At 39.6% G+C, this 15,103-nt stretch overlaps 3 protein-coding genes across 3 annotated transcripts; 1 reads left to right on the plus strand and 2 right to left on the minus strand.

The window, feature by feature from the left end:
* Positions 1–6,343: 6,343 nt before the first annotated feature.
* Positions 6,344–7,017, minus strand: LOC120259971 (uncharacterized protein At5g64816). The gene is made up of 2 exons (XM_039267422.1): positions 6,925–7,017; positions 6,344–6,864 (listed from the first exon to the last, which is right to left on the minus strand). Exon 2 carries the CDS (start codon positions 6,853–6,855, stop codon positions 6,463–6,465), a length of 393 nt encoding a protein of 130 aa, XP_039123356.1. The 5' UTR covers positions 6,856–6,864; positions 6,925–7,017; the 3' UTR covers positions 6,344–6,462.
* On the minus strand, positions 6,925–12,270 carry LOC120259970. The gene is made up of 5 exons (XM_039267421.1): positions 12,160–12,270; positions 11,000–11,603; positions 10,840–10,896; positions 8,143–8,390; positions 6,925–7,025 (listed from the first exon to the last, which is right to left on the minus strand). The coding sequence occupies exons 2-4, from the start codon at positions 11,588–11,590 to the stop codon at positions 8,154–8,156; spliced, it is 885 nt and encodes a 294-aa protein (XP_039123355.1). The 5' UTR covers positions 11,591–11,603; positions 12,160–12,270; the 3' UTR covers positions 6,925–7,025; positions 8,143–8,153.
* Positions 12,271–12,545: 275 nt separating this feature from the next.
* LOC120260790 (co-chaperone protein p23-1-like) lies at positions 12,546–14,960 on the plus strand. The gene is made up of 6 exons (XM_039268352.1): positions 12,546–12,673; positions 13,632–13,818; positions 13,909–14,071; positions 14,183–14,214; positions 14,289–14,352; positions 14,778–14,960. Exons 1-6 carry the CDS (start codon positions 12,555–12,557, stop codon positions 14,846–14,848), a joined length of 636 nt encoding a protein of 211 aa, XP_039124286.1. The 5' UTR covers positions 12,546–12,554; the 3' UTR covers positions 14,849–14,960.
* Positions 14,961–15,103: the final 143 nt, after the last annotated feature.

The raw sequence follows: 15,103 nt of genomic DNA on the forward strand, positions 1-15,103 counted from the left end.
GGACGATAATCCCCCAGATTGACTGGATCAAGACCTTAGGAATAAGAGCAACATGCACTCCAATTAATTCGCTCTAAATTCGCCGTCCCCACGTAGAAGTCACTACAAAGATGCATGATCTCATCTTTAACAATCTCCCAGTTAGACTTGAAGAAAAACATTGGAAAACCATCCGGCTCTGGGGCTTTGTCACTTCCTAAGTCAAAGACAGCTTTTTTCACTTCCTCCAACGTAAAGTGGGCGTTCAAGAGAAGACAAGTCCACGAAAGGTTTATTCCTCAGAAGGATACCGAGATCCACCTTGAAGCGAAAATTCCTTCGCTGACCAAAAACTCCCCTAAAATGTTGTTCAAAGATTTTCCCAATGTCTCTGACATCGGTGACAGAGCTAGATCCAGTATTAATCGAAGGAATAAAGTTTACATTTTTCCTCCCATTTGCCACCGCATGGAAATATCTCGTGTTCTCATCCCCCTCCTTCAGCCACTTCAGACGGGATCGCTGCTTCCAGTAAACTTCCTCTTACCTTCGAATCTCCGCTAAACTCCCCATTAGATCGCGCTCCTGGATAATTTCCTCAGGAGAAAGACACCTGGATTCTTTGATGACATCCAAACTCTCTAAGTCATGTAACATCGCAAGTTTCCGAAGTTTAATGGAGCCAAAACTCTCTTTCGACCATCTTCTGAGCTGCTCCCTAAGCCAAGCCAATTTCTTAGACAAAACAAAAGCACCACAACCGTGGGGGTTGGACTCGGCCCACCATCCGGCTATCAGATCAGAGAACCCATCCACCGTTGTCCAAACTTTCTCGAGCTTTTGAACAACCTAGGTTTAGCGCAATGCATCCCCACCTCAAGCCTGATAGGGACATGATCCGATCCAAGCCTCGAGAGACAGTTTTGAATCAACCTAGGGAAGTGATCCACACAAGCCCTGTTAACAACAAACCTATCTAACTTAACCCAAATAGGATTATCTTGCCCATTAGTCCAGTAAACCTCCTCCCCATCGCCAGTGGGGTTCAACTGAGACATAAGTCCCGCGATCGTGTGTTAGCTTCCCGAATATCCGCACGGTTCGGGTTTCCGCCACCTTTGTCCTTGGGCGAAAAAATTGCATTAAAGTCCCGCAAATAATCCAAGGCACATCCGGGTTCCCCCTGCAGCCTCCCCGATCTCGTCCCCGTAAAGAGCGCTTTAGCCGTCACGCTGCTCGTCCATAGACTGGAGGTGCACCGCCAAGAGAGATTGTCCTTCTTCGAGCGTAACCTCGACGCTAAAACAAAAAAAGTGCCTTTACTAACCAACGCACTCCACGAGAACAACACTGTTCCAACCAACAATGATGCCCCCTGAGGTCCCCACTGAAGGAATGAAAACGAATTTATCCAGTCTTGGTCCTCCAATCTCACGCCACTTTGTGCCCGAAACATCTAGTTTGGATTCTTGTAGACAACACACATCCGCAAAATGAAGATTCAGGAAATCTTTCACAAGAAATCGTTTCGCAGGTCTACCTAGACCCCTAACATTCCAAGTTATAATATTCATAAACAAACTAACTAATTGCCGCGGACCTCCACCGAGGTCTCCGCCTGCTCCGCGTTGGAGAGAACGCATGACAAGGATCGGGTCTTTTCAACATTACGGATAAAAGAAATACAATCATTCACATGCGAACCAGAGTCAACAAACGAAATACCACATGCATTACAAAGAGCTAGCAATTTGAATGTCGACCAATCGTAAATAAGAAGGGGCTCCGAGGGCGCATTCTTCGTAGGCATCGTCGCACGCTGACTTTCTTCTTGGCCGATCTAGGAGGCTCCGCTACATATCCCGCCTCCTCGGTCCATCTGGACGATGGTTTCTTGGGACGATCACTCTTCCTAACCCCTTTTGGTGCATGATTAGTCGATGACGAGCTTCCTTCCTTCATTCCCTCGCAACAATTCCTTGATCGATCTTTTCAAATTCGAGATAGAATCGCCGAGGCAAACTCATCATCCCGCCTTTCCGTCTCGTGAGGCATGGGAGTCACTCCACCCCCACCCCCCGTATTAGCATTCTTGGGGGCAATTATAGGAGCCGTAACCCAAATGTTTGCAAGGAAATGCCACTCAAAGCCCACTCTGGAGGAAAGCAAGATTAGGTTTAGCATTGCCGTCCAGAACATCCACTCCCTCCAATAAGAGTCCTGAATCACCCAAAGAAATTTGGGCCTCCACCCCTTCAATGTTCGGTCCACCAGAATGTTTAGAATCTGTAAGACCCCTTCAATCAAGAAGTCATCCTTAGATCCATCCACCCCTCCACATGTGGACCTTTCACCTTTTCATTGGGGGCCCGCACCCTCGCCCACTATCCCCCAACAAAGAACCCTTGGTAGTACAAAATGGTCCCCATCAACTTCGTAATGTATGGACCGCCCAAATTAGCACCCCAACAAGATTTCAACACCGGATCCGAACCGGATCCAGAACCTTTGAAGCAATCAACTGGGCCCTCCTCAACTCTCAGCCCAATATCCTTCTCCAGCGGGTCCACGAAACCCAGACCCGGGTCAACCAAAGAAACAGCCGCCTTCTCTTTCTCGCCGTGGGAGAGAACCCTGACCTTGAAAAAGGCATGCTCATGATGACATCATCAACCCTCGATCGACATTGAATGCATGCCAGTCTATCACCAACATTCCTGCATCTCACGACCTTGCGAGCCACCCACACCTGACAGCAGCACTCCCAGGTTCTCTCAACGCCGCACCCCCGCCTCAACTCTTCCTTACTTTTCGACGCCCGACTCTCCACTGGACCGACTCACGGGTCCCCTCCTCGCGAACTCACTTCGCCCGCTCGGGCTCCTCGAACGAGCATCCTTGGCGGGACCGGGCTGCCGACCACGTGGGAGCTCCGCTCCACCACGCTCTCTGCCACGCCCGTGAGCCATCCTGGGCCTTCCCAAGATGGGAGCCACGCCTCCACCATCGCCGGGCCTTTTCTCCACCTCCTTCCCGCATAGACCCCTATGATGCATGGACAAAGCTGCACTCCACGGACGCAGCATGCCGATGGATCGGATCTCCACCTCTAGAGAGCCGGGCTCCCCTTCAACTCGTGGGACGTGAGCCGCGCCCACCGCCCCTCATTCAGCCTTTCACGCTCAATCCATCCTCAACCTTCGGACAGAGTCGCTACCAACCGCCCTCCTTCTCCTTCACATTCGGTCCTTCAGAGACCCTCGACCTCAACTCATTTGAGGAAGACACACGGATGGTCGCTCGCACCGGTTGGCACGAATCGCCATCGCTTCGACGACACACAAGCTCAAAGCGACCAAGATCCGGCCGACACTCGCTTGCTCTCCTCTATCATCTCGTTATGAGCACCGCATACTTCATGCATCCCCAAGTCTGAGATCAAGTTCCATGGGAAGTACCGGGCCCCCTACCGCCTCACGCACTCGTAGCCGAGACAAAGCGCTAGTTAGTTCTAAACTCCCGCGACAGCCACCATCTCCCCCACCGCCTTCGTAATCTCCAAAATGACGCTCCAGCACCAACCATGCAAAGGTAAGTTCCAAATACAAACCCAAAGACCAACTCCTGACGCACGGTTCGTCGCTCCAATCTCCGCCGACCAGGGTGCGAACATCGCCGAGCACATACCATCCTTAGTAGCGAACTCTCGCCACGCCGAGCATACATACTTCCTTCACATCCGCCGGCTCGACATGGGGATGAGGAACATGTTCTCATTCAGAGGGGTGAGCGATCCGGCAAGCGGCCGATTGAGGATAGACGGGAGCACCTCATATAGTCCAAAGATCTCGTCACATAACCAGATAAAATGGTCATCACCACCACCTTAGTTAACTCCTCTCTAACAGCAGCAATCTCCGGAGTTAGAGGAAGAGAAAGGGACGCTTGTCCGATCGACGGAAGACGCGACTCCGGCAACCTTGGTAACATAGACGTAAGCCACCCTATTCTCCCCTAACTCCGCCTTTGCGCTTTGGTCTCGTGATATGCACTCTTTTTCTCTTTGGGCTCCTCCGCGGCTCCAGCTACATACCGCCGACGCGCTCCAACTCCCGAAAGCAACGAAGCATACCACTTGGTGGCGTGATTCGTAAGTTTTATGCGTCGTCCTCGAGCAACGCTCCACAAGATGTATCCACTCGGTGATCGGGGTCGCTTGCTCCGGCTTGTCATCTTCTCCTTTGAAAGCATCTTACTCCTCTCACTCTTCAAGCACCCTAACTCCTCCAAGACGAGCCGACAACCTCCGCAAAAAGTCTTACCTTTCGTAGACGAACAGCCCTCCCTAACCACCGCCGCCCCTCTCGCGAGTTTGCCGACGCTGCTCCACCACCCCACAGACCCTCACCGAAGACTCATCTTTAGAGAGCAAGATTTTTCTATGGATAATTATATAGATGGCATGTTTAATAAGTCATAACCAATACTTTATGTAAATAAATAAATACATAGCTCATTTAGTTGTTAATAAAATGTTAAATGCTTAGACTTTAGAGATGTATATACAACAGTCATAAAAAAACATTTCACATCCTTTCCATCTATTATTGAAAAATTATGGTTAATATTTCAGAATTTTCTAGAGGAAAAACTTATGAGCTTGTTTGGAAAATGTGCAGAGTTACCAGAGTATTGGTGGTTAATTTCTAATGTTTTAATATTTGAATACAAAATTTTGAAGATGGAACTAAAGTTCATGTGATTTCAAGTTATTGATTGATCTAATAGATCAGCTAAAATCTACCACCAAGCTGAATGATAAATCCACCAGATGAAGATAGTTTACACATGTTTCAGTATTGAATTTAAAAACCAAAGAACAAAAAAATCAAACATGTCATATTTTTTTACTCTATCTATATATGCAATGCACACATAAAGATACAAGAAATCACTAGGGGTCCTTGGGGCTGTGTTCAGGCCCAGGGTGAAGGGAAATAGCATGTTGGACAGAAAGTGAGAAATAATTGAGGGGCAACATGCAATTTCATTTGCCAACACATGTCATCTTCTTCATTCAAGAATGAAGATTTCCCTCTAAAAAGTTACCCTGTTTCATCTACGAAGTATTAATCAAAAGAACCATGGAGTTCAAAGTGTAAAGATCAAAATTTAACACAGCATAGGGCTCTGAATTCAACACTCGACTTGGCCAAACCAACAGGTGCAGTTCAATCAAACAATGAAAAAAAAAAATTGAAAGAAAAACATAAAATTAAATTTGAATACATGGACATTTGTTGAAATCTGAAAATGAGGCACTACCAAGAGTTCGAAAGAACTGGAAATTTTCGTACCATATGTTCTATCGAGTAAACATCTGTTCTTGTAAGTGCATGATATGTCATCACCAATTCGGAAATTCTAGTAACAAGGTAAACAAAAGAACCAGTCTCGAAGCTCATATAATTCTACAGTTGCTTTGATGGAAAATCATAAGCTAAGTTAAGCCAGTATTCATCGGTCCAAACATAACAGATGAAATGAAAAGGGATATGATCAGGAATAATGGTAAAAAATAAGCATAGCAGTCAGAGAGCAATAGAAGATACTCAACAAGCACACATCTGCCTAATACTCTTCAACAGCAATAAAAAAAGAAAGCTATACATTTTAAAGAACAGAAACCAGAGATCCTTCGGTACACATCAAATCAGTTGAACAACTCAAGCAATGATAATCTAGTTTTGGCCAAGATCTAATGCCAAAACAATCATACAGAATAGGTATTAATATAATGGAAATTAAATTCATTCGAGAAGAAAAGCAAATGCACTCCTTGATTCTTCAAATCAATTGAACGCCTTTAAACACCTACAAGAACATTAAGTAGTTGTATCTTTTAGGATGTCTTTAAATGAGGGAAAACAACAGAAGGGGGAAAAATGAGAGCTATCCTTTTTTCCCTTCAATACAAAGTACAAACACACCCTTCACCTCAAATGCTACGGCAAAATCCTTGATCCAAGACCATCACAAGATAGCAAGTGAATCAAACTTTAATCCTCACAACATGCAAGATTTATGCACTTTTCCAACTCAGTTGAACAAAAGTAAAGACTGGAGCAGCATCCAAACAACCTTCTCTATCCAAGTCCATCACAAGAAAGTAGTTTTAATCCTCACAAACATGTAAAATATTATAATCTTTTCCAACTCCAATGGATGAAAGTAAGGATTGGAACAACAATGAAAAAGTCTCAGAGAAGCATAATTATTGAAATTAAGAACGAAAATGTGCAAAAATAGCAGACTGAAACAAAGAGAGTAGTAACGCAACCAAAAGCACAATGAGAATATCAAGAGACAAAAAAAGGCATAAAGCTTCAACTGAGCAAAGAAAAAAAATTGCTTCGTTAGAAACAAGAAGGAAAATCACAATCTTCAGCTATCAAAGTAGCAAAAAATCATGATAAACTGAGTTCATTGAGAAGTAGTGCTAGTAGAGGAAGAAGAGAGTTTGAGGCATTCACTCTGGCACCTACGTAGGCAAATGTCGTTCCAATTGGGTACCTGATGCTGGTTCACACAAACAGTGCGCGCACACGCATCAGCGCAAGCATCAAGCTCGGAGACACCGCACACAGTGACGCAAGTATCAGGAGTGGGATCCTTAGAGAAAGCACCGACCTTTTTGAGCATCCTTTTGGAAGTACAAACCCTCTCGCAGACAAAGATTTCGTCGGAAATCTTCTCGCGGCCCCGAGCACTCTTGATCCGCTGCTCCTCGGCACGCCGCCTACGCACTCTGATTGCCTGACCGGTGATCACTGCCGGAATGGCAGCTCCGAGGAGAGACCACCAGATGTCCACCATTGGTACTATCTAGGTTTACAATCGAAGCTTTAGGAGAGGGAAGGGAAGGAGTGGAGAAGCTAAGCTAACCTGGATTTCGGCGGCGAGCAGCGATCGGGGACGAGATCGCCAGGATTGGGCCACCGGCGAGTGGAGAGTGGGCGGAGAGAAGAGGGAGAGCGGTGTGAGCCCTAGGGCCGGAATCAGAGCGAGAGAATTATAAAAACAAAAGAAATTTAATGAAATTCTAAAAATTTCCTTAAAAAAACAAATATCATTTTTATTGCAAAAATAGAGATCTATTTTTATCTGTTTTTTTCAAGGTTATTTTATTAAATTTTTTTAGTTTGAAGTGATTTTTTTTCAAAAAACACCTTTTAGTTTATCCCTTTTTTTAAAAAAAAAAATATTTTCAAAGTTTCTAGTACAGTGATGATTTGGAATGAATAACCTCAATAGTTTACAATTTAGTATTATTATAATTATGATAGGAATAATTTTACACATTGATTATTTTGAAGGCATTATATTATGAAATAAAAATATGAACAACGAGATAAATGGATGCATCACATGAATTTCATCTTTTTAAAATTAAATTTAATAACCAAGGAATTTGTTAATTGCATGAAGCCTAGCCACAGACCAGATTCATCAAATCAAACTCCCTGTGATAGAACACCTTTATTTTTTATTTTTTTAAAAAAAATTTTAATTAGCCCAGTTTTCTATATATCTACGAGGTATTCTAGCTTGTTATACTGAGAATGTATGTATATTCAATAACAGCAATCAGTCAGGATGAATTTTACGTATGATGTTAAGCCAAAAGATAACCAAGATTCTATCAATTATGCTAGCCATCACACCCAAAGTAATAAATTCTAAACATAAAACTTAATTCTAACTACAATTATCTCCTAAATTTTGGCAAACCATTGCACATAGCGCGCGAGAACACACAACAACCACAATTAAAAAATACAATAAAAATAACATTAAAGTAAAACAAACATCGATCCTTCAAGAGAAGACAATTAATTTACCATGCTGCTCATAGGGGGGAAGAACAGTGAATACTTGCATTAATGGAACAATCTTAACTAGGTAAATACAGATTATTCTATGTATGATCATGATGTATCAGCAAAGAATCAACAAAAAGCTATATACGCAGCATGAAGCAATGGATCAAATGAGGGTTACGTTTCTATGTAGAAAACACAGAGAGAGGTAAGCACGTATGGTGTTTGTATTTATGCATGAGAAATTAAAGAGGGGTTGGGGGGAAGTGGCATGCAGTGATACCTAAAGCCGGATCAAGAGGGGCAGATCTCAAGGAAGACTGGGAGCCTGCGTTTCTGGCTGGACCCGTAGAGCACGCGGTTGATGACAGCCTCCTCCTCCTCAGTAGGCGGCCAAACGAAGGATGGTGGCTCCCGTGGTGGCACAGTGGGAGTGGTCGAGGCTTTTGCGGCGAGCGCTAGAGCGGCAGCGATCGGTGGGGGTATGTAGCGGCCCTTGCTCCCGGCTGTAGCTTGTGCATGTTTAGAACCCTGGTTACCCATTATGAAAGGAAGTGAGTCAGAAGGAGACTGAATTTAAGATTCTTAGTACTAGATGATGAGGTAATTAACTTTTAGGGTTAAGTTTGGGATCCTTTCCAATATATGCAAATATTTTCCATATATATATATATAGAATTCAAAACCTATATATAGATATAGATCTATATATGTATGTTTCTGTGGATATAGAGATAAAAATGAAGTAGAGAATTCAAAATATTATATTTAAATATATAGATATATATATATTTACATGTATGTAAAATTCAAAGGTATTTTATCATGTATGTAAAATTCAGTTAAAAAAAATAATAATAATAAAAAAAAATCCTCCTCACGTTTCTCCATCCCCACCTTAAATTGGATAAGGGAGAGAATCCCCCATTCTATGGAGATTGAGAAATAATTTAATAATAAATATAAAAAAGTTAATAAAATAAATTCATGATATTATTTTTAAAATAATAACGATAATAAAAATAAAAAGCTTAATATAATATAATAACAATAACAACAATATAAAGCTAATCGAATACAATTAAAATATAAAATTTTAACAAAACAAATACATAAAAAATAAAAAATAAAACCTTAACAAAAACAGATAAAAAAAAAACCTTAATATTTTAACACACTATTAAATATAATTATATTTATTAATAACCTAATTTTTGTTATCTTTTTATTAAATTTATATTTATTCGTACATTTAATTTTTATCTGAATTGAGATCCCATAGGATGAGAAGTACTTTCTTACTTCTCACTGCACTACAAAATCTAAGTATTTTTTTTCTATTCTTTCTATTCCGGAAAAGAAAACTAATAATCCTTTGACGAAAAGACAAATCCTTGCTCCAAAAAAAAAGTTCACCCTTAGATTAAATTTTTGAATCCCTCATTGACTCATTGTCAAAGATATTATAATTAACTAAGTTACATGAATTCTAATGTGTTTGGTCTTCTCTGAAGCCTAAGCTTAATTTTGTTTTTTCATTAAGTAATAATAACATCTGATAATGCATACATAATTCTATCTAGCAAAACAGAAATACGAGTTTCCCCTAGTAGATTAACCATTTATTGAATGATTTAATTTTAAGCTGTATACTTGGGTTAGCGGTAAGTTGGATATTTGGGCTAGTGTAAGTTTCACTGAAACACACTTAAAAGCATTTTTTTCATTGGATTTTTTTTGTTGTAATTATTAATACTATTAGATTTAAAAATCAATATTAAGTATTCACCTTTATAGAATCAAACATTATGGGCCATTTTTACTGGCAAAGAAAATAATCAGGGTACTAGAACCAAAGCATGCATAGGAGTATAGAGTCTAGTTTGAAAAAAAAACGCAAAAGATCATTAAAAAATTTTAAACTTAGGATATAGCAAGAAATAAAAATTCCCAAAATTTACTTAATAAAAAGTAAAATAGTTAAAAAAAAAATCACAAACTTTTAAAAACGTACTTATTCCGTTTCTAAATACATGTCATTTAAGGATGATGCACAAAAATTAAAAATAATATTAAATTATCTAAATTTTAATATAAAAACATTAAATTACTATACTATTCCTCTTTTGAAACCATGTATTTTTCTTGGGATTATAAATATTACTCTCTTCATTCATATAACTTAAGAAATTGAAGAATAAACATTACTTAAAGAATAAATATTGCCTTGATATTGTAAAACGACAACTAATTTGAAATAATTTTTTTTTCTTAAAACGACATGTATTTTGGAACGAGGAAGTATAAATTACTCCCTCCGTTAATAATCAAATCTCATATACCAAGAAAGTTAGTTATTTCACATAATTTAATAAAAAATTACCCCTAATTTATATCTTCACATTTCTCTCTCATATTAAATTTCAATAGGAGAATTGAATAGAGTGTTAGGGTAATTTTGGAAAAAAAATAATAAATGCTTCTTGATGTTTAAAAATAACATATAAAAAGAAACATGGGTTTATGACAGATAAAAATGAAGTATATCCAAAATTCCAAACATTTATTTGTAATAAATTATTTTTTTTAATCAGTATTATTCTACATGTACGTTAAATCTTTATAAAAAAAAAACATGCACATTAAAACAAATCACGTTCTTTGATTATAATTTTTATTTTGATAAAATACAACAAACACATGTCAAAAATATGAACAAACATCTAACAATAAATAACTTACGCAATGAACCTAATACTAATAGGTATTAGGTCAAGTGATTATATTTTCCTCAACAAATTTTAATTTTTTAATATATAAATATGCTTAATTCTAATATTTTTTAAGTGAAATAAATGAAAATTCACATATTAAGTGAACGTACAGAATCTGTAAAATCTGATTGCTTCCATGTTGTAACTATATATATATAAATTGAAAAAAATGGAGTCAATTAACATTAATAGAAGGAACATAGTACCTCGGTTTTCGGCTTCACAGAGCGAGCGCCGCGTAGCTCCTCCTTCCCGTGCGCGAACTGCCGAGAAAACTTTGTCATATGGAAATAAACTAGAAATAGCGCCTTTCACATATAAATGAGAGAGAGAGAGAGAGAGAGAGAGAGAGAGAGAGAGAGAGACCTGGCACTTGGACCTGTAGCGGCAAACGCCAGTTTCAACCCACAAACGGCACATCTCTGTCTTATAAAGGCTCCCAACACCGCCACTGCTGGACGACGAACTGGACGATCCAAGCTCGCCCCCACCCCTTGCCCGCCCCGAGCCGCTGTTCTCCCCAACCAAGACCCCATCCATCACGAGCACATCCTCCTCGACCTCCATCTTCACCGGCGTCTTATAGACTGCTGACGAGGCCCCTGCCACTAAATTCCCGATCGACGACAGTGGTGAGGTGCCGCCGCGAGGGGAACGGAGCTGGAGGAGATGATGGGGGAGAAGCTTCAGCCGCGACATCGGCGAGTCGGATGAGTCGGGGAGGCGTGAGCGGGTGTAGCGGAGGAGAGCAGGGTCAAGGTCAAGATGCGTGGCTGGGGATTTGGGGCTGGAGGCGCAGGCGTTGAAGGCCGGACCTAGGAAGGCGTTCGGCGAGGGTGATGGGAATCTCCGCCGTCGGTTTGGTGATTGGCTCGTCCATGATCCTGATCCGCCACTGCTGACCGTATGATCAGAGCTTGTGGTCGTCCCGCTGCTCATCCCGTAATAGATGTCCATGCGTTCTTTGGACCTGCGGGACACCACAATCAATATACTAAATGACCAAAACACCCTTCGATATTTGAACTAACACTCGGCGCCAAATCGGCATTTTTCAAATTAAGGGAAACATTGCGATTTGGGGATTTTTTTTTTTTAACTTTTTATTCATTTCATTGGTTTTCGAGAGAATTTTGTTCCGAAAATGCAATAGCAGATGAAAATTTTAATAGCTAATTAATAATCTTTCATAGTTTCATGGTGATTTATTGTCATTAATTTGTATAATTGAGTTGAATTCAATCATGAATTAATAAGGAAAATTATAAAATAATAATAATAATAAGGAAAATCCCGGAAAAAAAGAAGTGAGAACAATTTCTTCTAAAATTTCAAATTTACTATCAGATCTTCAGATCCCTCTAAGCACTACCCATGAATCAAAACAAAGAAGAAGGTAATTGAGCTCAAGCACTGTGGCTTTCATCGACTTGCTCATGAAATCAAACAGCCAAGCAAACTTTCTAGAGAATTTCTCCAAGAAAGACGAGGTACAGATAGATAGGTGATCAAGAATTGAATCGAACCTGGATGACAATCGGATCAGAAGTCGATCAAGATGACGAACGCTTCGAGAAGAGCGACGACCGATCGGCGCTGATCTCGCTCTCGAATTTCTCTCCCTTTCTTCAGATCGCCATTTGAGCAGCCAAAACCCCGCGAGATGCGGCGCGGAGTATAAATAGAGTGGCCTGAAGAGGAAAAAGGTACCACGTGGACTCTTCTGAGACGTACGATTGTGTGATCTGGGGAAATCCAGATAACTTTGTTTAATTTAAATAATCGAATTTCTCGAACAATTATTTTATATTCATTCTAAGAATGGACGTTCCAGATCATCCTAAATAAATAAATCCAACAACGAATGGACGGGCCAGATCATCCTAAGATCAAGCTACCAGCAATCGAAGCGTCTGGAACAATGAAGAAGCATCTGATAAACCCCCCCATGCGGTTCTATGATCACTTTTATTCTCCCTCTTTCTCACTCTGGTTCTTCGAGGTTGAAACCCTAGAAGTGGAAAGGACGATCACAATGAGGTACTTCTCCTTGTTTGTCATCAGCTTGTCGCTATGCATCCTTGATTCTCTGTTCTGGGAGTTTGTGGTGTTTGCCTATCCTTTTTTTTTGTTTTTGGCGCAGCATTAGTATTTGAATTAGGGGTGTTTGTTTGATTGATTAAATATGCAAGAAATGTGTTTTTAAGGGGTTTTTTTTTCAATTTCATTTGTGATTTTGATATTTAGCTCGGATTGTGATTGTTTTAGTCAATGTTGAATTGGAAGTTTGTTTAGGTGTAATGGTTTTGGAAATCGAGAACAATATAAGCCATTTGGATCTAGTTTATAGTTTGATTATCAATGTGTGTGTGTGTGTTAAAAATTGATTTATAGGTTTTAAATGGCAAACCTTATTTCTTGGGCTGCATTGCGTCAATTTTAATTGAGAAACACATTGCCAAATTGTTTTTTTAATGGATGGATTTTGTGAAACAAATACATGCGGTAACCTTTGGCATCATATTCAATCTATACAATGTCAAGTCAACATCCATTGTCTGTTTATGTTGCAAACTTCGAATTTAGAGGTTTGCATGTGTTATGCGCCTTCTGACTTTTTATTCTTTATGTATAATTTTCTGATTTATTTGATTTTATTAATGGTAGTTTTTGTTCCAGCATTAATCCTTATAATGTGGAGAGTAGATATGTGTTTGAAGAATTTGCGTAGGTGTCTGTTGTGGTGACTTGTAGTTTTTACCTGCTTATGATGCTATTACAGATCAAAATTATTTAGACGGTAGAGTAATCATGATTTCTCAAAGAAGGTTTTTGTAGGCATTTGTTGATGCATCTGTTTATGGCAGAGGCTGATGGTGCAAGCTTATTGTTTTTGCTATTGATTTGTTGCTGATATGTTCTGGTTTTATTGCAGTTAGCAATTAGTTTGGATTGTATATTTAAAGTTTGCTGACAGACCTATTTCCATGTTCTATAGCCGACATCCGTTAACTAAATGGGCCCAGAAGTCTGACAAGGTTTACATCACCATTGAACTGCCTGAGGCTAAGGATGTTAAGTTGTCTTTGCAACCAGATGGCCACTTTCATTTCTCAGCGACAACGGGAGCTGATAATGTTGCATTTGAGATTGAGTTTGAGTTGTTTGATAAAGTTAATGCGGATGTAAGTGTCTGGTAAATTGAAAATTTTCAATTAATCCTGAGATTCTGACTATAAGCATATGCATAGTAGTGAGTTGATGATTTTATTCAGGAAAGCAAAGCTGCTATTGGATCAAGGACAGTATGCTATCTTGTGAAGAAGGCAGAGAAGAAGTGGTGGAGCAGGCTGTTAAAGCAGGAAGGGAAGCCTCCTGTGTTTTTGAAAGTTGACTGGGACAAATGGGTTGATGAAGATGATGAGAAGGAAAATAGCTGTGATTAGTGCCTCCAATTGTGCTTATCATATTTATTTTAACTGGTATTTACTTGTCTTACATGGCTTTAGTCTTATCTCATGAAATTGTTTTTCTGTGTTCCATCTATAGATGATATGGACTTTGGTGACATGGACTTCTCTGTAAGTACTGAACAAAAATGGACAAACCTTATTGATTTGTTTCTTTTATTCTTATTCCCATTTATCTACTGCAGAAATTGAACATGAGTGGTGTGGAGGATGATCTTGATCTTGATGTTGATGATGAAAAGGATGGAGGTCAGAGTTACTAATGCATTTCCATAAACCATTTTTGTATTTGTGTCTGTCTATATGCTGTTGCTAGAAACTGGTTTTTTTATTTGTCAATCTATCTTTGGGTGATTTATTTTGGGTACTAATTAAGTGGGAAAACCCCATTCTAAAAGAAAGAGAAAATACTTTAGTGGCCTAGAGCTTTGTTATTCTTTTCTGGATTTGGTTAACATATACCTCAATCCCTTGTGTGATGGTTGCCATCTAAACTAGAAACTCTTTTTCACATGGGAGTGGTCTTTAACTAATGAGACACAGAACTAGGGCAGTCATGGAACTTTTGTTTGAATTTTCCAACTATATTTTGAACTCATATTTATTCTGGTAGATCTAAGTTCGGTTGTATTGTTGTTTGTTTTCCATCAAATTTAATTTAATTCTTCATGCAGATGATGAAATGGAAGAATTGAAAGCTGGAGAGGCCCCGGTTGCTGCTGCTGAATCTGGAGTGTTAGCATGAGTTCTTCAGGCTGATATATTATTTGCCATGTAAACAAACATTCACGCCAAAATAGCGCATAATACTGGAGGTATATACATTGTCATAATGTTATGTGTTATCTTCTTTGTTATTTTGATTAGAGTCCGACCGCCATTTTTGTATGATTTAAGGTCCACTTTGTAGGGTATACATACTTCAACCTTGAAAACTAGCTTGCATTCTAGTATGATAAAAAAAAAAAAAAACTCCATTTCTTTTATTGTCTTAATCATG

Source organism: Dioscorea cayenensis, chromosome 5 (genome assembly GCF_009730915.1).
Source record: "Dioscorea cayenensis subsp. rotundata cultivar TDr96_F1 chromosome 5, TDr96_F1_v2_PseudoChromosome.rev07_lg8_w22 25.fasta, whole genome shotgun sequence".
NCBI classification, from domain to species: Eukaryota; Viridiplantae; Streptophyta; class Magnoliopsida; order Dioscoreales; family Dioscoreaceae; genus Dioscorea; species Dioscorea cayenensis.